General features: G+C 39.8%; 1 protein-coding gene across 5 annotated transcripts in view; it reads left to right on the top strand.

Moving 5' to 3' along the window:
* The window catches only part of LOC103350538 (uncharacterized), an 84,111-nt gene that overhangs the window by 51,806 nt on the left and 4,985 nt on the right, over positions 1–27,320 (top strand). For 2 of the 5 annotated variants that reach the window (XM_070047809.1, XM_070047798.1), the window contains exons 25-26: positions 1,104–1,215; positions 3,505–4,479. In XM_070047809.1, the coding sequence (XP_069903910.1) occupies positions 1,104–1,215; positions 3,505–3,587 (195 nt within the window). In that variant the 3' untranslated portion in view covers positions 3,588–4,479. Of the gene's footprint in view, positions 1–1,103; positions 1,216–3,504; positions 4,480–20,532; positions 20,626–27,320 lie in introns of those variants that run through there. The other 3 variants (XM_070047789.1, XM_070047785.1, XM_070047786.1) reach the window with 2 other exon arrangements.

Here is a 27,320-nt window from a genome sequence, read left to right as displayed (position 1 = left end):
ATGTTATGGTACAACAGGTTGGGCAGCTGTCTATGATATTGGCATTCCATATTGCAGTGATGGTTCAAATCCCAGCTACTCTGCTTCTGATCCAGCTCCCTGTTAATGTGCCTGGGAAGGCAGTGAAAGATGGTTCCCTGTATTTTGTGGCCATTTGGAGAGTGAACAAGCTGATGGACTGTCTCTTTCTCTTTCTGCCTTTTCCTCTCTGTAACTCTGCCTTTCAAATTAAAAAAACACATTTAACAAAAAGGAAATGAACATGGACTTTGTGTTGTACAAAACAGTCTTCAAGTCTAGGTCTCTCCATTGAGGGAGACATTTGTAAGCCAAGGCTTCCTCAGTTGATAAATGGTAGAAGCTGTAACTCAGAGGAGCTGAGTGACTGCTAGGGTGGCTTTGGCAATGTGGGTGTGCACACTGAACTCCCTTTGCCAGTTGTGACTCATTCAGAGATATGCCTGAATCTGATTTCATCTCTGCTCATGGAATATAATATCAACTGAAATTTGAAAATATCCTAATGCATTCATGATGCCAAAGGGGCCAAGATTTTCTCTAAGTTCCTTCAGAAAGTCATACTGAGATGAGGCAGGGCATTGCACAAGGAGAGACTGAAGTTAGAAAGGCATATATTTTCTCCACTTGCCTCCTTTCTTGCCAAAAGAATTAAACAAGAATCTTTGATTCACAAGTTTAGGATACACCCCTGAAAGTGAATTCCCCAAGCTTGCATCTATTTTGTTGCTTTACAGATTTCAGAATGGGATATATATTTTTACTCTAACCATTCTAGAAATCTTAATTGAAAATGTCATATCTGTAAAGAGGTATTCATTGATGAAAAATGCTGAAAACTAAGTTCAGAAATGATAATGTTAATCAACTGACTAGAATAACATAAAAATATGTACCCAAGTGCTCTCAAAATTGACATAATTTGCCAGAGAAAATGGATTTTCATACTTTTTTGTCAACTCGGAATTTTTCCTGAAATTCTGAGTTTCACATTTTGTGTTAGGTATACGATTTTTGTATGGAATAAGGTATATACTGTTGCCAAATATAAAAATTCATTCTATTTTTGCCCATTTTTGTTACAGGTTGCCATTGTACAATTTCTAATTGAACATTTCTTCAGCATTTTTGGGGAAGACATTACCTTCCCCGTGGAAGAAAATGCAATAAATCAGGACAACTGCTCAGAAATATCAGGTACCCTGGATTGTTTAGGTGATTTTGGTGACAAAGTAACACTGATTCACCCTGCAAATGACTGGGTAGGCTAATGCACAAAGAAAGAACTTAATCCAGGTTTCTTATATGAATGGCAGAGATCAATGTACTGGAGCCCAAACTACTTGTTTCAGTTCATTGTGGCAGCAAAATGTTTTGAAATTCATGGCTGGTTTTTCATTATATAACCTTTCCATATATACTGAAAAGATGTTTTGAATCAAAACATTTTTGGAACCACAATATAGTAATACTTTTTAAATTTTTTTTTAACTTTTATTTAATGAATATAAATTTCCAAAGTACAGAATATTGATAACAATGGCTTCCCCCCCATAACGTCCCTCCCACTTGCAACCCTCCCCTTTCCCACTCCCTCTCCCCTTCCATTCACATCAAGATTCATTTTTGATTCTCTTTATATACAGAAGATCAGTTTAGCATACATTAAGTAGAGATTGCAACAGTTTGCTCCCACACAGAAACATAAAGTGAAAAATACTGTTTGAGTACTAGTTATAGCATTAAATCACAATGTACAGCACACTAAGGACAGAGATCCTACATGAGGAGTAAGTGCACAGTGACTCCTGTTGTTGACTTTACAAATTGACACTCTTGTTTAGGGCCTCAGTAATCACCCTAGGCTCTTGTCATGAGCTGCCAAGGCTATGGAGCCCCCTGAGTTCACCGACTCTGATCATATTCAGACAAGGCCATGGTCAAAGTGGAAGTTCTCTCTTCCCTTCAGAGAAAGGTACCTCCTTCTTTGATGACCCGTTCTTTCCACTGGGATCTCACTCGCCGAGATCTTTCATTTAGGTATTTTTTTTTCCCCAGAATGTCTTGGCTTTCCATGCCTGAAATACTCTCATGGGTTTTTCAGCCGGATCCGCATTCCTTAAGGGCTGATTCTGAGGCCAGAGTGCTGTTTAGGACATCTGCCATTCTATGGGTCTGCTGTGTATCTCACTTTCCATGTTGGATCGCTCTCTCCCTTTTTTATTCTATCAGCTAGTATTTGCAGACACTATTCTTGTTTATGTGATTCCTTTGGTTCTTAGTCCTATCATTATGATCAATTGTGAACAGAAATTGATCACTGGGACTAGTGAGATGGCATTGGTACATGCCACCCTGATGGGAGTGAATTGGAATCCCCTGGTATGTTTCTAACTCTACCGTTTGGGACAAGTCAGCTTGAGCATGTCCTGAATTGCACATCTCTTCCCTCTCTTATTCCCACTCTTATATTTAACAGCAATCACTTTTCAGTTAAGTTTCAGCACTTAAGAATAACTGTGTATTGATTACAGTATTCAACCAAAAGTATTAAGTATAAGAAACAAAAAAAATACTAAGAGGGATAACATATTAAGGTGCTCATCAACAGTCAGGGTGAGGGCTGATCAAGTCACCATTTCTCATAGTGTTCATTTCACTTTAACAGGTTTCCTTTTTGGTGCTCAGTTAGTTGTCACCTATCAGGGAGAACATGTGGTATTTGTCCCTTTGGGATTGGCTTATTTCACTCAGCATAATGTTTTCCAAATTCCTAACAGGGATCACTTTTCAGTTAAAATTTAAACACCTAAGAATAATTGTGTATTAATTTAATTCTATTTTTCCACAAATGGTTTGAAGACCTTTCTACATATTGTCAATATGCTCTAGATTAAACTCAAGTGAGGGGTTCTAAACAATGCCTGTTTGATTTAGTTCCCTTTTCCACTCGATAGTCTCCCAGTGCTTTTTCAAGCAGTTTGAAGGAAACTGGCATCATTGAGGAAAAGGGTATTGTCTTCCTGTCAAACAAGCTTTCCAGAGTGAAAAATCTCATGGCATCATTTTCCTGTGGTATTATTTTTGTTTCTCTGTCAGCTTCAATTTATCTCTAAAATATAGACAAGAGAATATATAAATCTCAGGCTGCTTTATGTGTTAATCAGATGCAGATGTAAACTAAAACAGCTGAAAAAGGAAAAGAATTCATAGGGCAGTAGAGATTCCATTGAAACTGAGAGCTAGCTAGTACTTCCCAACCTAGCTAACTGCAGGCAACAAGCACTCTACTCATAGGTGGAGTTCAGGATCAGAACTGGAGCACATGTGTCATTGTCCCTTCAGATTGACTTTTCCTGGTTTTGTGAAATTCACCTCATCACTTACAGGAAAAATCTTTGGGAAAATCCATTTCATCAGGAATTGGGATGTCTCCAGTGTCTTAGAATATTTATACCAAGACAACCTGTTGTTTCTTTTTTACAGAACAAATGCATACATCTGATGCATCCACATCCACAAAAGTTATGATAATTAGCAAGAAGGCAACATTGACAGATGATCTCTAGACCATACCTGCTGCCAGCTCCACCAACTGTTCTTTCATTTTCTGAGTTCCTGAATTTTGACATTTACAGATACATATGACCTTTATCCCATATATCCTTTCACATTGGGCTAAAAGATATTTTGACAAATGTTCACAATATTTTTCTAAACTTGGATAAAATCTTTACCTTCTAGTGAAGAATGATGGAATATATTAGTAATGGAATGGATAAGAAGAACCTTAAACTAAGACTACCTCCAGAAAAGTCACATCTTTGGCAAAAGAAAGTGTACAAGATCTGATTTTCTTAAACATACTTTTTTATTGGTCCAATATATCTAGTTTAAATACCTTGGAGATCCTTTTTTAAAATTCCATGGAGATTCTTTTGATGACTTTCAATATAACATAAATATCTTTGCTACATCCAAAGTAATTAAATCTAAGAATGAATGCATAAAAAAAACCATTTTCACAAATCCCACTTTTTTTTTTTTGACAGGCAGAGTGGACAGTGAGAGAGACAGAGAGAAAGGTCTTCCTTTGCCATTGGTTCACCCTCCAATGGCTGCCACGCTGATCCGATGGCAGGAGCCAGGTACTTATCCTGGTCTCCAATGGGGTGCAGGGCCCAAGCACTTGGGCCATCCTCCACTGCATTCCCGGGCCACAGCAGAGAGCTGGCCTGGAAGAGGGGCAACCAGGACAGAATCCGGTGCCCCGAACGGGACTAGAACCCGGTGTGCCGGCCCCGCAAGGTGGAGGATTAGCCTAGGGAGCCACGGTGCCGGCCAAAATCCCACTTTTTTTAAAAGTATCATTACTATTTGTTAATTTTTTTAAACTTTTATTTAATGAATATAGATTTCCAAAGTACAGCTTATGGACTACATTGGCTCCCCCCCCCCCATGATTCCCTCCCACCCGCAACCCTCCCCTTTCATGCTCTCTCTCCCCTTCCATTCTTATCAAGATTCATTTTCAATTTTCTTTATATACAGAAGATAAGTTTAGTATACATTAAGTAAAGATTTCAACAGTTTGCACCTACACAGAAACACAAAGTGTAAAGTATTGTTTGAGTACTAGTTATAGCATTAAATCTCATTGTACAGCATATTAAGGACAGAGATCCTACATGAGGAGTAAGTGCACAGTGACTCCTGTTGTTGACTTTACAAATTGACACTCTTGTTTAAGGCATCAGTAATCACCCTAGGCTCTTGTCATGAGTTTCCAAGGCTATGGAAGCCTTTGAGTTCACTGACTCTTATCTTATTTAGACAAGGTCATAGTCAAAGTGGAAGTTCTCTCCTCCCTTCAGAGAAAGGTACCTCCTTCTTTGAAGACCTGTTCTTTCCACTGGGATCTCACTCACAGAGATCTTTCATTTAGGTGGTTTTTTTTTTTTTTTTTTTTTTTGCCTGTGTGTCTTGGCTTTCCATGCCTGAAACACTCTCATGGGCTTTTCAGCTGGATCCGAATGCCTTCAGGGCTGATTCTGAGGCCAGAGTGCTGCCTAGGACATCCGCCATTCTATGAGTCTGCTGAGTATCTCGCCTCCCATGTTGGATCACTCTCCCTTTTATTTATTCTATCGGTTAGTATTAGCAGGCACTAGACTTGTTTATGTGATCCCTTTGGTTCTTAGTCCTATCATTATGATCAATTGTGAACAGAAATTGATCACTTGGACTAGAGAGATAGCATTGGTACATGCCACCTTGATGGGATTGAATTGGAATCCCCTGGTATGTTTCTTACTCTACCATTTGGGGCAAGTCAGCTTGAGCATGTCCCAAATTGTACAGTTCTTCCCTCTCTTATTCCCACTCTTATATTTAAGAGGGATCACATTTCAGTTAAATTTCAACACTTAAGAATAACTGTATTAATTACAGAATTAAACCAGTAGTATTAAGTAGAACAGACAAAAAAATACTAAGAGGGATAACGTATTAAGTTGTTCATTAACAGTCAGGGTTATGCTGATCAAGTCACCATTTCTCATAGTGTCCATTTCACTTCAACAGGTTTCCTTTTTGGTATTCAGTCAGTTGTCACCAATCAGGGAGAACATATGATATTTATCCCTTTGGGACTGGCTTAATTCACTCAGCATAATGTTTTCCAGATTCCTCCATTTTGTTGCAAATGACTGGATTTCATTGTTTTTTTTTTTTATTGCGGTATAGTATTCTAAAGAATACATATCCCATAATTTCTTTATCCAGTCTGCCGTTGATGGGCATTTAGGTTGGTTCCAGATCTTAGCTATTGTGAATTGAGCTGCAATAAACATTAGGGTGCAGACTGCTTTTTTTGTTTGCCAATTTAAATTCCTTTGGGTAAATTCCAAGGAGTGGGATGGCTGGGTCGAACGGTAGGGTTATCTTCAGGTTTCTGAGGAATCTCCAGACTGACTTCCATAGTGGCTTGACCAGTTTGCATTCCCACCAACAGTGGGTTAGTGTCCCTTTTTCCCCATATCCTCGCCAGCATCTGTTGTTGGTAGATTTCTGAATGTGAGCCATTCTAACCGGGGTGAGGTGGAACCTCATTGTGGTTTTGATTTGCATTTCCCTGATTGCTAGTGATCTTGAAAATTTTTTCATGTGTCTGTTGGCCATTTGGATTTCCTCTTTTGAAAAATGTCTATTGAGGTCCTTGGCCCATCTCTTAAGTGGGTTTTTTTTTTTTTTTTTTTTTGACAGGCAGAGTGGACAGTGAGAGAGAGAGACAGAGAGAAAGGTCTTCCTTTGCCGTTGGTTCACCCTCCAATGGCCGCCGCGGTTGGCGCGCTGCGGCCGGCGCACCGCGCTGATCCGATGGCAGGAGCCAGGAGCCAGGTGCTTTTCCTGGTCTCCCATAGGGTGCAGGGCCCAAGCACCTGGGCCATCCTCCACTGCACTCCCTGGCCACAGCAGAGGGCTGGCCTGGAAGAGGGGCAACCGGGACAGAATCCGGCGCCCCTACCGGGACTAGAACCCGGTGTGCCGGCACCGCTAGGCGGAGGATTAGCCTAGTGAGCCGCGGCGCCGGCTTAAGTGGGTTGTTTGTTTTGATGTTGTGGAGTTTCTTGATTCCTTTGTAGATTCTGGTTATCAACCCTTTATATGTTGCATAATTTGCAAATACTTTTTCCCATTCTGTCCGTTGTCTCTTCACTCTCCTGACTGTTTCTTTTGCAGTACAGAAACTTCTTAATTTGATGCAATCCCAATAGTTGATTTTGGCTTTGATCGTCTGTGCCTCCCAGGTCTTTTCCAGAAACTCTTTGCCTGTGCTTATATCTTGAAGTGTTTCTCCAATGCTCTCTAATAACTTGACGGTGTCAGGTCATAGATTTAGGTCTTTAATCCACGTTGAGTGGATTTTTGTGTAAGGTGAAAGGTAGGGGTCTTGCTTCATGCTTCTGCACGTGGAAATCCAGTTTTCCCAGCACCATTTATTGAATAGACTGTCCTTGCTCAAGGAATTGGTTTTAGATCCTTGATCAAATATGAGTTGGCTGTAGATGTTTGGGTTGATTTCTGGTGTTTCAATTCTGTTCCATTGGTCTATCCATCTGTTTCTGTACCAGTACCATACTGTTTTGATTACAACTGCCCTGTAGTATGTCCTGAAATCTGGTATTGTGATGCCTCCGGCTTTGTTTTTGTTGTACAAGATTGCTTTAGCTATTCAAGGTCTCTTTTGCCTCCATATGAATTTCAGCATCATTTTTTCTTGATCTGAGAAGAATGTCTTTGATTGGTATTGTATTGAATGTATAAATTGCTTTTGGGAGAATGGGCATTTTGATGATGTTGATTTTTCCAATCCATGAGCATGGAATTTTTTTTATTTTTTGGTGTCCTCTTCTATTTCTTTCTTTAAGATTTTGTAATTCTCATCATAAAGATCTTTAACATCCTTGGTTAAGTTATTCCAAGTTATTTGATTGTTTTTGTAGCTATCGTGAATGGGATTGATCTTGGAAGTTCTTTCTTAGCCGTGGCACTGCTTGTGTATACAAAGGCTGTTGATTTTTGTGCATTGATTCTATATGCTGCCACTTTGCCCAACTCCTCTATGAGTTCCAATAGTCTCTTAGTAGAGTTCTTTGGATCCTCTAAGTAAAGAATCATATCGTCTGCAAAGAGGGATAGTTTGACTTCTTCCTTCTCAATTTGTATTCCTTTGATTTCTTTTTCTTGTCTGATGGCTTTGGCTAAAACTTCCAGAACTATGTTAAATAGCAGTGGTGAGAGTGGGCATCCCTGTCTGGTGCCAGATCTCAGTGGAAATGCTTCCAACTTTTCCCCATTCAATAGGATGTTGGCTGTGGGTTTTTCGTAGATTGCTTTGATTGTATTGAGGATTGTTCCTTCTATACCCAATTTGCTTAGAGTTTTCATCATGAAAGGGTATTGAATTTTATTGAATGCTTTCTCTGCATCTATTGAGATAATCATATGGTTTTTCTTCTGCAATCTGTTAATGTGGTGAATCACATTGATTGATTTGTGAATGTTGAACCATCCCTGCATACCAGGGATAAATCCCACTTGGTCTGGGTGGATGATTTTCCTGATGTGTTGTTGTATTCTATTGGTGAGAATTTTATTGAGGATTTTTGCATCTATGTTCATCAGGGATATTGGTCTGTAATTCTCTTTCAATGCTGTATCTTTCTCTGGCTTAGGGATTAAGGTGATGCTGGCTTCATAGAAAGAATTTGGGAGGATTCCATCTTTTTCAATTGTTCTGAATAGTTTGAGAAGAAATGGAATTAGTTCTTCTTTAAATGTCTGGTAGAATTCAGCAGTGAATCCATCTGGTCCTGGGCTTTTCTTTGTTGGGAGGGCCTTTGTTACTCCTTCAATTTCTGTTTCAGTTATGGGTCTATTTAGGTTTTCTATGTCTTCATGGTTCAATTTTGGTAGATTGCATGTGTCGAGGAGTCTATCCATTCTGATAGATTTTCCTGTTTGCTGGCATACAAGTCCTTGTAGTAATTTCTGATGATTCTTTTTATTTCTGTGGTGTCTGTTGTTACATTTCCTTTTTCATCTCTGATTTTATTGATTTGGGTCTTTTCTCTTCTTTTTTTAGTTAGTTGGGCCAATGGGGTGTCAATTTTGTTTATTTTTTCAAAAAACCAGCTCTTCACTTGGCTGATTTTTTGTAATGTTTTATTTTGATTCAATCCTATTAATTTCTTCTCTGATTTTAATTATTTCTCTTCTCCTACTAGATTTGGGTCTGGTTTGCTGCAGTTTTTCTAGGTCCTTGAGATGCATTGAAAGCTCATTTATTTGGTGACTTTCCAATTTGTTGATAAAGGCACCTATTGCTATAAACTTGCCTCTCACTACTGCTTTTGCCCTATCCCATAAGTTTTGATATGTTGTGTTGTTGTCTTCATTTACTTCCAGAAAGGTTTTGATTTCTCTTTTGATTTCTTGAATGACTCAGTGTTCATTCAGGAGCATGTTGTTCAGTCTCCATGTGTTTGCATACTTTCTAGGCTTTCCTGAGTTCCTAATTTCCAACTTCATTCCTTTATGGTCTGAGAAGCTGCATGGTATGATTCTAATTCTTTTGAATTTGCTGAGACTTGCTTTATGGCCTAGTATGTGACCAATCCTAGAGAAGGTTTCATGCACTGCTGAGAAGAATGTAAAGTCTTTAGATGTAGGATTGAAAGTTCTGTAGATATCTGTTAGATCCATTTGGGCAATAGTGTCGATTAAATCTGCTGTTTCCTTGTTGATCTTCTGTCCTATTGATCTGTCTATTTCTGAGAGTGGAGTATTGAAGTCCCCCAGTACTATTGTATTGGGGTCTAAGTCTACCTTTAAGTCCCTTAACATATCTTTTAAATAGACCGGTGCCCTGTAATTAGGTGCATATACATTTATAATAATTACATCTTCCTGTTGAATTGAACCCTTGATCATTGTATAGTGCCCCTCTTTGTCTCTCTTAACAGTTTTTGTATTAAAGTTTATTTTGTCTGATATTAATATGGCTACACCTGCTTTTTTTTGGTTTCTGTTGGCATGGAATATCTTTTTCCAACCTTTCACTTTCAGTCTGCATGCCTCTTTGTTAGAGGGATGTGTTTCTTGTAGGCAGGAAATAGTTGGGTTTTGTTCTTTAATCCATTCAGCCAGTCTGTACCTTTTAACTGAAGAGTTAAGTCCATTAACATTTAATGTGACTATTGATACATAGTGGCTTTGCCCTGCCATTTTCCCGGAGATATTTTCGGTATATGCTTTGAGCTTCCTGTGCTCTTTTACTGGTAGGTTTCCTTCCTTTACCTTCTTTCATATTGATGGCCATGTTTCTGTGTTTCTGAGTGTAGCACATCTTTAAGTATCTTTTGCAGGGCTGGACTAGTGGTGGCAAACTCTTTCAATTTCTGTTTGCTATGAAAGGTCTTTATTTCACCTTCACTCACAAATGAGAGCTTATCAGGATATAATATTCTGGGCTGGCAATTTTTCTCTCTTAGCACCTGTGCTATGTCTCACCATTCCCTCCTAGCCTGTAGGGTTTCTGATGAGAAGTCAGCTGTGAGTCTAATTGGAGATCCTCTGAGAGTAATCTGACGTTTCTCTCTTGCACATTTTAGGATCTTTTCTTTATGTTTCACTGTGGTGATTTTAATTACAATGTGTCGTGGTGAGGATCTCTTTTGGTCATGTTTACTAGGGGTTCTATGAGCTTCCTGTACTAGGATGTCTCTGTCCTTCTCCAAACCTGGAAAGTTCTCTGCTAGTATCTCACTAAAAAGGCCTTCTAATCCTTTCTCTCTCTCCATGCCTTCAGGAACTCCTAGAACTCGAATGTTGGTTTTTTTAATAGTATCCTGTAGATTCCCAACAATATGTTTTAGATTTCTAATTTCCTCTTCTTTTCTTTGGTTTGACTGTATGTTTTCCTGTGCTCTGTCTTCTAAGTCTGATATTCTCTCTTCTGCTTCACCCATTCTGTTTTTAAGGCTCTCTAATGTGTTTGTCATTTGATCTATTGAGCTCTTCATTTCATTTTGATTTCTCTTCACTATCACACTTTCCTGTTCTACTAGTTTCTGAGTTTCATTTTGATTCTTCCTTAAAATTTCATTTTCACAAGAGAAATTTTCAATCCTGTCCAATAAGGATTTCTGTAGTTCAAGGATTTGCTTTGGAAAACTTCTAAATGTTCTTATCATAATTTTTTTGAAATCCGTATCTTGCATTTCATCATCTTCATAATCTTGGCTTGGGGTGTTTTGTTTATTTGGAGGCATCATAGTGTCATTGTTGATCTTGTTCCCTCAATTTTTGTGTTTGTTGCTTGGCATTGTTAATTCTTCTTCCCTCACTGTGAGTTTTTTTTTTATACTATGTCTGTGTTAAGTGGACTGTCTGCTGTTGGAGGAGCCTTGGAGGCTTGAGATGGGTGTGGCCTGAGAGCTCTGCTTGGTTCTTCCGGGTTACGGGTGTGCAAAGGTGACACCCTCAGGTTATGCATGGTAAATCTCTCTCTCTCTCTCTCTCTATATATATATATATACTTATTTATTTATTTTATTTTTTATTCAGGAGGTAAGTAATACCACACAGCTGAGCAGAATTGATGGTATTTAGCTTCCGATCTCTGGCTTCTACCCAAAGAGTCTGTGCGGGCTCAGTTTCTTCTGTGGACTCCCACTGGGTTGCCTAGGCTACTGAATTGTAGGCCTCAGTTCCTTAGCTCTACCCTTTTGTTATGTATATCCAGAGTGGGGCCTGCTCTTTTTCTCTTGCTTTCCTTTGCAAGGTTGGCGGAGAGAGAAACTCGTCTCTACCAGTACCCCCCCCAACTTTTTTTTCCCCTCCTCTCCTATAGTCAGTCTGGTGAACTTTCCCGCCTCAAGCCCACTTCCCTCTAGATTCTGTTTGCCGTTTCCCTGCCAATGTGTCAGGTTACTGAGCTCACCTCCCCTTCCAGCACCAATGTATGGACTTGGAGCCCTGGGCGTCCCTGCTCTGCCCGCTGGCCATCTGTGTCACATCCACTCCCCTTCCAACACTGGCGTGCAGACCCTGCGGCTCCCGCAGCTTGGCTTCCGCTTGGTAGGCGACCTTGCTCTCCCTGTAGGTCCTCCGAGTCACAGCCAGTAGATCTGGAAGAGTTTCCTCTGCAATTTTTTCCTGATCCTTTTTCTGAGGCTACTGTAACTCCACTTTTATTAAACTAAATTTTCCCTGACTATCAGTGTGCGCCCTCACTATTCCGCCATCTTGGCTCTGCCCCCCTCACAAATCCCACTTAAAACTAATTGAATCAAATGACTTTTTAAAAGTCTGATAGTTTGATGTATAGGAAATTTCAGTATTGCAGAATACTGAAATGTACATAGCATAAGCTCAACTTTCTTCCACACTCTTTTAAGGATCATTTGTATCTTTCACTCTATTAAATTATTTTATCCTATTGTTTATTTTTCTTATGAATACAATAAAATTACTTTATCACTGACTGGCTTTGGTGACCATTTTATTTTCCCATAATTAGGGATTTGCTACAAGCTCAGCTGGATAGTCCTTCTGGTCTTACCTGAGTCACTCAAAGGCTTGCAGTCAACTGACAGTGCAACTGGGGATACCTTTAGGGTCTTTGGATTTATGCTGGCTCTTTTTTGGCTTCCATGTCTTCTAAAGAGAAGCTCTGCCTCCTGCATGTGTATCAGGAAGAGTTTCCAGGAGCAAGAGATGCCAAACACTTCTCAAACCTCTGTTTGCTTCATGTTTGCTAATCCCCCATCAGTGAAAAGTCCAGTGTCACGTGGTCAAGCCCCCGATCCACTGGAGGAGAGGACTACACAAGGGGCCACATGACAAACTACAATGTTCCAAGACAAGGGGCATTCATTTTATCGAGGGTTATTAACCTAGTATGAGACACATAATCCAAACTCAAGGCAGCATCATCACCTCACTCATCCTTTTATTCACCCACTTTAAACACTTCATTTTCTAGGATCCCAGAAGTATTTTAGGTTCTCCCTCATGGGTGCTAAGGACCCAAGTACCTGAACTGTCATCTGCTTCATCTGCTTCCTCCAAGGGTGTGCACTCATGGGAAGCTGTATTGGAAGTAGAATAGCTAGGAGTTGAACCAGGCATTCCCACATGGGATCCAGGTATATGACTTAACCACTGCTGCAAATGCCTACTCCAATGTCAAATTCTTTATTAGCATTTTCTAAAGGTAAATCTAAGAGTGGTGGAAAATAACTTTGAAATAATAATAGGGGTTTCCCCTCAGATATTCTTTGTTTCCACTTTCTCCCAATAAATGTCTAGGTCATTACTTCTGGAAGAGAATTTACAACAATAATATTAGGAAAGAAGAACTCTGTTGCTTGTGTTTAAAAAATTGAATCTCCTGGAACTGGCATTGTGGTGTAGTGCATAAAACCGCTGTGTGCAATGCCAGCATCCCACATTGGCAATGGTTTGTGTTGTGGGTGCTCCACTTCTGACCCAGCTACCTGTTAATGGCCCAAGTGTTTGGGCCTCTTCTACCCACTTGGGAGACCCAAATGAAGCTCAAGGCTTTGGCCTGGCCCAACACTGGCTATTGCAGCCATATAGGGAGTGAACCAACAGATGAAAGAAGATCTCTCTCTCTCTCTCTCTCTCTCTCTCCCTTTCTCTCTGTAATTCTAATTTTCAAAATAAATAAATATGACTGTTGATGTACAACTTAATACTTTATCCCTTTTAGTATTTTTTTGTTCTACTTAATACTATTGGTTGAACTCTGTAATTAACACCCAGTTATTCTTAGGTGTTTAAATTTAACTGAAAAGTGATCTTTGTTAAATATAAGAGTGGGAATAAGAGAGGGAGGAGATGTACAACTTGGGACATGCTCAAGCTGACTTACCCCAAATGGTAGAATTAGAAATGTGCCAGGGGATTCCAATTTAATCCCATCAAGGTGGCATGTACCAATGCCATCTCACTAGTCCAAGTGATCAATTTCAGTTCACAATTGATCATACTAATAGGACTAAGAACCAAAGGAATCACATAAACAAGAATAGTGTCTGCTAATACTAACTGATAGAATAAAAAAGGGAGAGAACGATCCAACATGGGAAGTGGGATACACAGCAGACTCATAGAATGGCAGATGTCCTAAACAGCACTCTGGCCTCAGAATCAGCCCTTAAGGCATTCAGATCTGGCTGAAGAGCCCATGAGAGTATTTTAGGCATGGAAAGCCAAGACACTGGCAAAAAAACAAAACAAAACAAAACAAAAAAAAAGGAAAAAAAACCTAAATGAAAGATCTGCAAGTGAGATCCCAGTGGAAAGAATGGACCATCAAAGAAGGAGGTACCTTTCTTTGAAGGGAGGAGAGAACCTCCACTTTGACCATGGCCTTGTCTAAAAAAGATCGAAGTCAGCAAACTCAAAAGGCTTCCATAGCCTTGGCAGCTCATGACAAGAGCCTAGGGTGATTACTGATGCCTTAAACAAGAGTGTCAATTTGTTAAGTCAACAACAGGAGTCACTGTGCACTTACTCCTCATGTAGGATCTCTGTCCTTAATGTGTTGTGCAATGTGAATTAATGCTATAACTAGTACTCAAACAATACTTTACACTTTGTGTTTCTATGTGTGTGCAAACTGTTGAAATCTTTACTTAATATATACTAAATTGATCTCCTGTATATAAAGAGAATTGAAAATGAATCTTGATGTGAATGGAAGGGGAGAGGGAGCGGGAGATGGGATGGTTGTGGGTGGGAGGGAAGCTATGGGGGGGAAGCCATTGTAATCCATGAGCTGTACTTTGGAAATTTATATTTATTAAATACAAGTGAAAAAATATTAAAAATAATTGAAGTCTTCTAGTGAAGCTAACAGTATTTGAGGCATTAGGATTTAGGTGAAAAATTCAAGGAAAATAGCAGGCTTGTTAGGATTATGGGACAGGAATCCAGTTTCTTGAATGGTATCCACATGGAGGCTTCAAAGATGACCCCACCCAAAGACACATCTGAGACAGATGGGCCCTGTTTACACCCAGTTTCTTGTTCCTCAACATGGATCAGCTTAGTAAGAGTGCTCTCAGTGACACACTCTATTTGAGGGAGCTATGTTTCATTGGCTTCTGTATAGACTGGCTCCCCAGCACCAGAGAGCAATAAGATCTCAACAGGCGCTGGTTCCCTGAGATGACACAGAGGCTCAGGTGGGTGACAGATACTTTTCTCCAAGGCCCTAACTCCTTGGCACTAGAAAACTGAGAACTGTATGTCTATTAGCTGGTAATAGTGAATTGAATTAGAAATTGGTTGAGCAATTTAAAAATAGATAACAATGTATTTCTTACATCTCTTGCTCACTTAGACTCAGATTGGTACTGCTATATAAAGAATGCTTGCTTTATGCCTGCCATTCTTGAAAGGATTCCCTAAACAAATTTGGAAAATGTATTTTCCTTTTGGAGAACTGAAATTCTCATCACATATGAGAGTCATTCAGAAAAACTCCAGTGAAGGAACCCACTGTATCCCACATGCACTACACTTGGAGACCATTTTAAAGTAACACTATTAATGTTCTTGAGACTGTAAATGAATAATATTGCTCTAAATTTACTGTTTTGAGATACAACTTTTTAAAAATATTTATTTATTTATTTGAAAGTGTTATACAGAGAGAGGAGAGGCAGAGACAAAGAGAGACAGAGAGGTCTTCCATCCACTGGTTTACTTTCCAATTTGCCACAACAGCTGGAGCTGTGCCCATCCGAAGCCAGGAGCCAGGAGCTTCCCCTGGGTCTCTCACACAGGTTTAGGGGCCCAAGGACCTGAGCCATCTTCTACTGCTTTCCCAGGCCATACCAGAGAGCTGTATAGGAAGAGAGGCAGCTGGGTCTTGAACTGGCATCCCCATGGGATGCTGGCGCTTCAGGCCAAGGCGTTAACCTGCTGTACCACAGTGCTGGCCCAGAGATAAAACTTCTAATTTACACTGCAGTCAAAGGCTTAATCGTTGTAGTAAAAAAAAAGTTCCAGAAATAAAGAGTTAGAAGACTGTGATCCAGTGCAGATCAGAGATGGCTGATTAGGGAGAAGTTACACTGACTTTACCCACAGACAGATATCTGGAAAACAAAGGAAGGGTCATGTTCCAAGGAGACAGCTTGGCAGAAATTTTCAGTGGATAATGGACAGAACAGAAAAGAGTCTCTGTGGAGCAGTGAGATGAGAGAATAGACATGCAATTGCCAGTCGTGCACCACCAGTGACTCCTGCATATTCATGGGCTGGCGCCCAGCTGGGAAGCACCATCTTTCCAGGCCAGGTGAGAAGAGGCTGCTGCAACCTATGCTGCTGTGAGTTTTGACTAAGGGAGAATTCCATGGTCCTCACTGACATTGGCATGTGGACCAATTGAACAGAATAGAAACCCAACATTAACCCACACACCTACAAACAATTTTTGACATCAGCTAAAATTATTTCCTGGAGAAAGGAGTCTCTTCAACAAATGAGGTTGGGAAAATCTGATTTCTATGTGCAAAGTTTGAAATGAGACCCCTAACTTAGCTCCTGTACAAAGTCAACTAAAATATCGAGAATCTAAACCCAAGCCTTGAAGCCATTAAATTATTAGAGGGGAACAAAGGAGAAATGCTTCAAGGCAAGAATTTGGAGAAAAAGACAGCCTAATGCCCTGTTGGTGGGAATATAGACTGCCACAACATAGGAAGACAGTACAGAGATTCCTCAGAAAACTAAAAGTAGGTCTATAATATGACCAACCTTCCTATTCCTGGGCATATATCCAAAGGAAATGAAAGCAGCATATGAAAGAATTGTATGTACACACATGTTTACAGTAGTTTAATTCAATTCACAATAGCTAAGATATGGAACCAACCTAGATGTCCATCAACAGATGACTGGATAAAGAAAGTGTGGTATGTATATACTTAATGGGATATTACCCAGCCATCAAAAAGAATGAAATCCAACACTTAAAACCAAATGGATGCAGCTAGAGATAATTATGCTGAATGAAATAAACCAGAAAAATAAGAAAAATATCCCATTTTCTCTTACTTATGGAAGTTAATACATGCACAGACACTGCAGAGAGAGTGGATGCCCTGCGAGGGGCTTGAATTCTAGCTCCCCAAAGCATAAATTAGGAGTAACAGGAAACTGGACTTCTACTGGACGGTGAGGTCGTGTCTCCATATTTCCCAGCCAGAAAGTTCAAATAACATTCAGTCTCATACAAGATACAAAAATATCCAGGTTTCAAAACCAATCACTTGTTTTACTAAGAATGAGGAAGATTTCAAAGTCAAAGTAGAAACATGCTAAGACCAAGGTGACAGAGACAGTAGAATTACAAGACAGTTTTAAAGTGGTCATTATAAATATGCTCCAATGAGCAATCACAAACACACTTAAATAAACAAAAAAGAAAACACACAGTTTTTATGTAGTTTGCTTTTGTTGAAATGCATATAACATTTTTGAATGATAAATGTACAAAAGTGGAGAAAATATTAATGATTTCCAGGTATTAAGACAGGGTGGAGGAGGCAGGGAGAAAGAAAATCAACAGTAACATGGATGTGATTTTTTAGATTAGTAATGCTTACATGCATAAAATGAGGGTCTTATGTATTTTTACTTGGAAAAATCTGTTATAATATATAATCTTATTTACATATTCATATTTAAAATATACCAGCTAATGTTTCTATAAAGTTAGCTTAGTGTGAAATAATCTTGTAATTTGAAAATCAGTTCAGATAAAGTATACATTTCCTTTTCTGTATCTGTATGATAAATTACAGTGGAACATAACGCTTACATTACCACTGACATTGGCAGGTTAAAACATATAGGATTTGAGCCACCTTAAAGAGAATTTAGGAATCAGTGAAAGAAACTGTAGTACAGCTTAGTGAAAAGGACAACAATTTCACATAAGCTAATCTGACCATTAAACCCATGGAAGAAAGGGAGTAAAATAGTTTTGCAACATAAAGAAAATCCTACAATTTCTCTACATTCATTCCATGTCTGCTGGTTGGTACCCTGGTTATGTTGAAACTGAAATAATAATGACTTTTGTTCTGAGTTCTAACTTAGAACCCTGGAGTAAACTCTTCTTGCAATGTGATTTGGTATAATATAAACTTCTATGGAATGTTTCTTCTTTCTTCACCTAAATAAGAGGTCTTGGGGCCAGCGCTGTGGTGCAGTGAGTTAACGCCCTGGCTTGAAGCGCCAGCATCCCATATGGGTGCCATTTCTAGTCCCAGCTGATCCTCTTCTGATTCAGCTCTCTGCTATGGCCTGGGAAAGCAGTAGAAGATGGCCCAAGTACTTGGGCTTCTGCACCCATATGGGAGACCTGGAAGAAGCTCCTGGCTCCTGGCTTCAGATCAGCAAGGCTCTGGCCATTGCGGCCATCTGGGGAGTGAACCATTGAATGGAAGACCTCTCTCTCTCTGCCTCTCCTCTCTCTGTGTAACTCTGACTTTAAAATGAATAAATAAATCTTTTAAGAAAAATGAAGTCTTAATATTTCCATAGAAAATATCCATTTTAATCAATCACCAAGGTCTTCATTGTTATAGCAATAGAATTTCTATAGCAAGGAATTTCTATCTCCAGGGATACATTTCAAATTTTCCTTCAGGTATTTTGGGTCCCAGTTGGAATGTATTTTGCTAATTATTTTTAAAAGATTTATTTATTTATTTATTTGAGAGGTATTTGCAGACAGTGAGAAGGAAAGACAGAGAGAAAGGTCTTTCTTCCATTGGTTCACTCCCTAAATGGCCGCAATGGCTGGAGCTGTGCCAATCTGAAGCCAGGGACCAGGTGCTTCCTCCCAGTCTCCCTTGTGGGGGCAAGGACCCAAGCACTTGGGCCATCTTCCACTGCCTTCCCAGGCCACAGCAGAGAGCTGGATTAGAAGAGGAGCAGCAGGGACCAGAACTGGCACCCATATGGGATGGTGGTGCCACAGGTGGAGGACTAACATACTGCACCATGGCACTGGCCCCTGAGTTTTAAATTATCTTCATTATAGAATACAAAATGGGAGGTTTCACAATTCCCCCTCACTCTCTACTCTTTTTCTAATTTTCTCATAACTCACTAAATTCTAATTTCATTTTTAGTCAATATCTATTAACTTCTTTATTAGAAACACACACACACACACAGAGGTAGAGAGAGAGAGAAAGAAAGAACTTCCATTTATTGGTTCACTCCCTTCACTCCCAGCTCACATTAGCTGGGGGGTGAAAGACAGGAGTGAGGAACCCAGCTCAGGTCTTCCATTCTGGTGACAGGAAAACAACTACAACTGCTTGAGCCATGCTAAGTCACCAGTCTGAGTTAGCAGGAAGCTTGAGTCAGAAGACTGAGTTGGGAGTCAAACTCAGGTTCTCTGATGTGAAATGCCTCACCTCCTAGGGCACACACTTACCCAAGGTGAATGACATTATTTTTATATCTATGGAAATAATCCCTGTATGATTTTATCCATTTTAACTATCTCTTTACACTTATTTATGTATTTAATTATTGTATGATTTTGGCACATCATGCTTACAGTGTTCAAACTGAATTTAAAATTTTTTACCAGTATTTTCATTTTTTGAGTTATTTCTGTTTGAGCAACACTGTGATTTACTCCAATTACTATTTAAAAAAACCTTTTTAAAAAATTTATTTGAAAGGCTGAGCTACAGAGAGGGAGAGGCAGAGGCAGAGGCAGAGAGTGAGAGAGGTCTTCCATCTGTTGGTTCACTCCCTAGATGGCTGCAACCACTGGAGATGGGCAGATCTGAATCTAGGAACCAAGAACTTCTTCTGGGTCTTCCACTTGGGTGCAGGGACCATCGTGGGCAATCTTCTACTACTTTCCCAAGCCATAGCAGAAAGCTGGATCAGAAGTGGAACTGAACTGACCCATATGGGATGCTGGCACTGCAGGTGGTGGCTTTACCTGCTATGCCACAGGGTCAGACTTTATAAGTTACTATCATTTTGAAGGGTTTTCTCCATTTTATTCCAATTATGAAGTTTCAATGAATCTTCTCTTGTAGTATCCCTTGTATATGTTTGTTTCTGAGAACAACTCATAGTGCCACTGATAATTTAGGGCATTTTGATGAAAATCAGACAGGTAAATTATAAACATAATTGAGTCCTGCAGCTCATTCCACCTGGGGCCCACCATATCAATCTTAGATCAATTTTGTGCAAAAAAATAAAGAAAAGTCTTGAGTGGCTCCTGATGATCTCCTATAGTAAGGAGATTCTTGACTTTTTTTCATTTGAGAGCTTCCTATGATCATTCAAAGCTGCCTTTGATCTGAGGTTATGCTCTTGCATTCCTGTGGGCAGAGCCATTGAGATCTTTTAAGAGTCTATTCCAGTTCTCAATGTGATATTCAGGGAGAAAGGAAATTGCAATCTTTCTCTGAGTTCAGTAATTCTACTCTGAAGTTCTCTTCAGTGGCCTCTGAAATTTCAGAAGTGATTTTCTGCATGCTCTACATGTTTTTCTGTGCAACATCCAGGTCTACAAATAAAAACACTGATGTTACATAAGCCTTTGCCTGTAGGACAATAATTTTTTGCAGGGTCAAATATAGGTTTCAGAAATGATAGAAACAATTATTCATTAATTATTTCATTATTAAATATTTATTAGGTATCTAATAAATATGCTAGATATCATCCTAATTGTTGCATAATAGTATTGAAGAAAAAAAAATCCTTGCTCTTTAGAGCTTAGATTCATATGTTTGTGGGTGAATGCATGTATGCTTTTGTGTTGTGGAGAGAACATGAAAAAGAAACAAATGGACAAATGTATAGTGTTTCAGAAAGGGACAGGTGCTGTGGATGCCAGCATTTATTTTCATACTTTTCTAGTTTGTGACATGATTCATTTGGAAGAAAACAAATATGTATGTAAAGTGATATAGTTCTGAAGAGTCAATATGATAACAAAGCTGTAAATTCAGGGTAAGTAAATTTTTTGGCTGCAAAGCCTGATCTCTGGGGGGAATGCTGGGAAAATATAGGCCTTCTCAGTTTTAATTAGGTCTCTTGGATTTTCTAATACATAACAAACCCAGGGGTTATATTATCAGGCAGCACCTCTGGCACTAGCAATGCTATTTATCAGTCCTTTAGCTGGCAAAGGCACCCTGGCCAACAATCGTGATCTATGACTCATGGCTTCACAGAACCAGGGCACCTGGAGTCTGTGCTTTAGCTCCCTCAGTATCAAACTTGCCCTGAACAAAAGAGAATCTCTTTCCTGGGCTGTTCACACACAGAATTCTTCAGAGCCACTTGCCTCTGTGAGCATGGGGCCAAGATTCACAAGTTCTGCCTCTGACTGCTGATGCAGGAGGGTGAGTGTTAATAGTATCTGCCTTGTGGGTCTCCTTCCAAATCTCATCCTTGGCAGGCAAGTTCTTCAAATGACTCACCCCTCCTGTGGAAACCACCATTGACCCAGAGGTGGCCCTGGTGTACTCTCAAGGCAGATGGAGCAGAATGCTGTCCAGTTAAATATGGTCATAGGACTTCTGAATCTCCTTCCTACAGAGGTTGCCTTCTAGCCATTCCTGTTACTCATCTTTACACATTTTATAAAGTGAAATGGAGAAATGAAGGTTCTCAGAAGCGTGGGCGTGAGTTCACTCCTCCAGTCTGAGTCTCAATCTCTTTAGAAAAGGGTTGGGTGGAAGGAGTTGGAGTCTCATGTTTTAATATGTTATTTTATAATTTATTTTACTAATTGAAGGGCAGAGAGTGAAACAGATAAACAGAAAGAGAGAGATTCCCCCACCTCACCACTGGTTCACTCCCCAAATATCCAAATAGCAGCAGGTGACAGCTAAAGCCAGGAGTGAGGAAGTCAGTCTGGGTATCCTAAGTGGATGGCAGGGATTCAAGTACTTGGGCTCTCACCAGCTGCTTCCTAGGATGCATGTTCACAGGAAGCTGCAATGTAGAACTAAATGGGGTCCTGGAAGATGGTGGAATAGGGAGGGAGCACCCCGATGGTCCAGGAAGGAAAAGTTCACAGAGAGGGTGAGAATTTGTAGTTTCGGGGAAAGGGAAATTCTTCTGAGATTGGGGAGACCGGGTGGACCTGCAAGGAGGACGCCTGAAGCGCAGGACACCAGCAGGAGTGTGTATGCACCAGCGCTAGAAGTTGAGGTGAGGCAGGGTGCTCGCTGGGCTGCACCAGCCACTGCTGCCCCTCCCCCCAAGCCACCCTGGGACAGACAGTGAGAAATGCATGACTGAGTGGTGGAGGAAATCGAAAACAGCACAGAGTAGTGCCTGCGGAAAGAGTGCATGATTCATGGGGATGAACTGAGGGACTAAACACACCAGGTTCCCTTGTTGCCTCCACCCTCCCCCAAATCGGAGCTGCAGCAGGCAGGAAGCAGCCATCTTGTTTGTTTACATTTGGGCTTAAAGGTGAACTGCCTCTGCCTCAGCACTAACCTCCAGAGGTGGAGTCCAAAGGTGGAGTGGAGTGATAAGACACTCCTTACGCTGGGGATGGGCACAGTGGGGTAGGGCAGCTCACAAGCCTACTCAAGTTACGAGAAGAAAAAAAAAATCGAATAGCGCCCGCAGGAAGAGGAGATGAACTGAGGGATTAAAAAATGCCAGGATCCTCCACACAATCAGAGCTGCAGTGGGCAGAGAGCAGCCATCCTGCTTGTTTACATTCCAGCTTAACAGAGGCTGGTCTCAGCTCAGAAGGAGGAAGCAACAGGGGTGGAGTCCAAAGGTGGTTGCACTGAAGGAACTGTGAGGGAGAGTGGCTGACAAATGAAAACCAAGCACAGACACATAAAGGGGAACATAGGAACAGGGAAACCAGCCTCCAAGGGGTGGAGATTGGCACCTCAAAGCCCTGACACCAGCCCACTCAAGTTACAAAAAAAATAATAAATAAATAAGTAAAAAATAAATAAACAAACTCTAGGAGGTAGAGCAGCTTGCTTACACTGGATATTGGTACAGACCCACAGCAGCCTATAGCAGAGGGAAATCAACCTGAAAAATAAACCAAACAGAATGCTGAAAAACAAAACAAAAACTCACAATAAGAATATAGAAGAACATATAAACTTGCCAATGGAGCAGGCTAAACCAACCATAACAGAGGCTGAAGAAGAAGAATTTGAAACCATGCCAGAAAAAGAATTCAGAAAATTAATAACCAGATTACTTAAAAATAATGAGAAACAGATTTGAGAGCTGAATGAAAAACAAGCCCAAGGATTAAAGATCCTAAAGAGAAGCCAGAATGAAATACTGGAAATGAAAAACTCAATTGACCATATAAAAAACACCGTGGAATCCCTTGGAAATCAAACAGATGAAATAGAAGAGCGAATATCAGAATTTGAAGACAAACTTCCAGAAATAATACAGTCAGTTCAAACGCAGGAAGAAGAAATTAAAAAATGCGGTCGGAGACCTGCAAGATTCAATCAAACGGTGTAATGTTCGGATAATAGGAGTCCCCGAGGGGGTGAAAAGAGAGAATGGATTGGAAGGTGTTTTCAATGAAATAATATCAGAAAACTTCAAACAAAGGCAGCTGGATAACAGACAAATCCAGCAGATAGCCAGGACTCCAACAGGAAAGACCAGAAGAAAAATTCACCGTGACACATTGTGGCAACACTCAGCTCAGTGACACACAAAGAACAAATCCTAAAATGTGCCAGAGAGAAATGACAAAACACATTCAGGGGTAAGTTAATCAGACTCAACCCAGACTTCTCATCGCAAACACTACAGGCAAGGAGAGAATGGCGTGATATATTTCAAGTTTTTTTTTTTTTTTACATTTATAATTTATTTCATAATATTTATTTTTATTGCCTTCATTTCAGCAGTCACTATTTTTTATTTATATTATTTTTTAAAAAATTTTTAACTTTTATTTAATGAATATAAATTTCCATAGTACAGTTTATGGATTACAATGGCTTCCCCCCCATAACTTCCCTCCCACCTGCAACCCTCCCCTTTCCCGCTCCCTCTCCCCTTCCATTCACATCAAGATTCATTTTCAATTCTCTTTATATACAGAAGATCAGTTTAGTATATATTAAGTAAAGATTTCAACAGTTTGCACACACATAGAAACACAAAGTGAAAAATACTGTTTGAGTACTAGTTATAGCATTAATTCACATTGCACAACACATTAAGGACAGAGATCCTACATAAGGAGTACGTGCACTGTGACTCCTGTTGTTGACTTAACAAATTGACACTCTTGTTTACGGCATCAGTAATCACCCTAGGCTCTAATCATGAGTTGCCAAGGCTATGGGAGCCTTTTGAGTTCACTGACTCTGATCATATTTAGACAAGGTCGTAGTCAGAGTGGAAGTTCTCTCCTCCCTTCAGAGAAAGGTACCTCCTTCTTTGATGACCTGTTCGTTCCACTGGGATCTCACTCGCGGAGATCTTTCATTTAGGTCATTTTTTTTTTTTTTTTTGCCAGAGTGTCTTGGCTTTCCATGCCTGAAATACTCTCATGGGCTTTTCAGCCAGATCCGCATGCCTTAAGGGCTGATTCTGAGGCCAGAGTGTTGTTTAGGACATCTGCCATTCTATGACTCTGCTGTGTATCTCACTTCCCATGTTGGATCATTCTCTCCCTTTTTTATTCTATTAATTAGTATTTGCAGACATTATGTGATCCCTTTGACTCTTAGACCTATCAGTATGATCAACTGTGAACAGAAATTGATCACTGGGACTAGTGAGATGGCATTGGTACATGCCACCGTGATGGGAGTGAATTGGAATCCCCTGGTATGTTTCTAACTCTACCATTTGGGGCAAGTAGCTTGAACATGTCCCGAATTGCACATCTCTTCCCTCTCTTATTCCCACTCTTATATTTAACAGCGATCACTTTTCAGTTAAGTTTCAACACTTAAGAATAACTGTGTATTGATTACAGTATTCAACCAAAAGTATTAAGTAGAACAAACAAACAAACAAAAAAACTAAGAGGGATAACGTATTAAGTTGTTCATCAACAGTCAGGGCAAGGGCTGATAAAGTCACCGTTTCTCATATGTTCATTTCACTTTAACAGGTTTCTTTTTTGGTGCTTGGTTAGTTGTCACTATCAGGGAGAACATGTGGTATTTGTCCCTTTGGGACTGGCTTATTTCACTCAGCATAATATTTTCCAAATTGCTAAGAGGGATCACTTTTCAGTTAAAATTTAAACACCTAAGAATAATTGTGTGTTACTTACAGAGGTCAACCAATAATACTAGAACAAAAAAAAAATACTAAAATGGATAAAGTATTACATTGTGCAAAAACAGTCAGGACAAGAGCTGATCAAGTCACTGTTTCTCATAGTGTCCATTTCACTTCAACAGGTTTCCCCTTTGGTGCTCAGTTAGTTGTCACCGATCAGGGAGAACATATGATATTTGTCCCTTTGGGACTGGGTTAGTTCACTCAGCATGATGTTTTCCAGATTCCTCCATTTTGTTGCAAATGACCGGGTTTCATTGTTTTTGACTGCTGTACAGTATTCTATAGAGTGAATATCCCAAAATTTCTTTATGCAGTCTACTTTTGATGGGCATTTGGGTTGGTTCCAGGTCTTAGCTATTGTGAATTGAGCTGCAATAAACATTAATGTGCAGACAGCTTTTGTGTTTGCCAATTTAATTTCCTTTGGGTAAATTCCAAGGAGTGGGATGGCTGGGTCGAACGGTAGGGTTATCTTCAGGTTTCTGAGGAATCTCCAGACTGACTTCCATAGTGGCTTGACCAGTTTGCATTCCCACCAACAGTGGGTTAGTGTCCCTTTTTCCCCACATCCTTGCCAGCATCTGTTGTTGGTAGATTTCTGTATGTGAGCCATTCTAACCGGGGTGAGGTGAAACCTCATTGTGGTTTTGATTTGCATTTCCCTGATTGCTAGTGATCTTGAACATTTTTTCATGTGTCTGTTGGCCATTTGGATTTCCTCTTTTTAAAAATGTCTATTGAGGTCCTTGGCCCATCTCTTAAGTGGTTGTTTGTTTTGATGTTGTGCAGTTTCTTGATTTCTTTGTAGATTCTGGTTATCAACCCTTTATGTGTTGCATAGTTTGCAAATATATTTACCCATTCTGTCAGTAGTCTCTTCACTTTCCTGACTGTTTCTTTTGCAGTACAGAAACTTGTCAATTTCATGGAATCCCAAATGTTAATTTTGGCTTTGACTGCCTGTGCTTCTGGGGTGTTTTCCAAGAAGTCATTGCCAGTACCTATATCTTGCAGGGTTTTTCCAATGCTCTCTAATAATTTGACGGTGTCAGGTCATAGATTTAAGTCTTTAATCCATGTTGAGTGAATTTTTGTGTAAGGTGAAAGGTAGGGGTCTTGCTTCCTGATTCTGCACATGGAAATCCAATTTTCTCAGCACCATTTATTGAATAGACTGTCCTTACTCCAGGGATTGGTTTTGGAACCTTGATCAAATATGAGTTGGCTGTAGATGTTTGGATTGATTTCTGGTGTTTCTATTCTGTTCCATTGGTCTATCCATCTGTTTCTTTACCAGTACCATGCTGTTTTGATAACAACTGCCCTGTAGTATGTCCTGAAATCTGGTATTATGATGCCTCCAGCTTTGTTTTTGTTGTACAAGGTTGCTTTAGCTATTTGAGGTCTCCTGTGTTTCCATATGTATTTCAGCATCATATTTCCAGATTTGAGAAGAAGGTCTTTGGTATCTTGATTGGTATTACATTGAATGTATAATTTGCTTTTGGGAGAATGGACATTTTGATGATACTGATTCTTCCAATCCATGAGCATGGAAGATTTTTCCATTTCTTGGTATCCTCTTCTATTTCTTTCTTTAAGGTTTTGTAATTTTCAAACAATTCAACCTAGAATACTATACCCTACAAAGCTATCATTTATTAATGAAGGGGAAATAAAGATCTTGCAAGACAAACTGAAACTGAAAGAAGTTGTATCCACATGTCCAACCCTACAGCACTTGCTCAAAGATGTGCTGCACACAGAAATACAAAAACAAGAATATCACTATAAACAAAAGCAAATGTAGAGTAAGGTACAAACAAAGTTCAAAATACATAAACAGCTGATTTCAGGAAACATGACTGGGAAAAGACAGTACCTGACAATAATCACATTGATGTGAGTGGTCTTAATCTATTACCAAGAGACACAGACTAGCTGATTGGATCAAGAAAGAGAACCCATCTATATGCTGCCTTCAGGAAACACACCTTATCAGTAAAGATGCATGCAGACTGAAAGTGAAAGGATGGAAAAAGATACTCCAAGCTAACAGAAATCAAAAAAGAGCTAGTGTGGCCATGCTAATATCAGAAAAAATAGACTTTAACATAAAAACTGTTAAAAGAGTCAGAGAAGGCCTCTATATAATGATTAAAGCATCTATCGAACAGGAAGACATTACTATTATAAATGTATATGCACCTATTACAGGGTGCCTGGCTACTTGAAAGAATTACTAAAGGATTTAAAGGGAGATATAGATTCAAATACAATAGTAACAGGGGACTTCAACACTCCATTCTCACTAATGGACAGATCAACCAGACAGAAATTCAACAAGGAAACAACAGAGCTAATTGACACTATTGACCAAACAG

Source organism: Oryctolagus cuniculus, chromosome 1, assembly GCF_964237555.1.
Source record: "Oryctolagus cuniculus chromosome 1, mOryCun1.1, whole genome shotgun sequence".
Taxonomy (NCBI): Eukaryota; Metazoa; Chordata; class Mammalia; order Lagomorpha; family Leporidae; genus Oryctolagus; species Oryctolagus cuniculus.
Note: the sequence above shows the minus strand (reverse complement) of the source record. Positions and strands in the feature narration are given on the sequence as shown.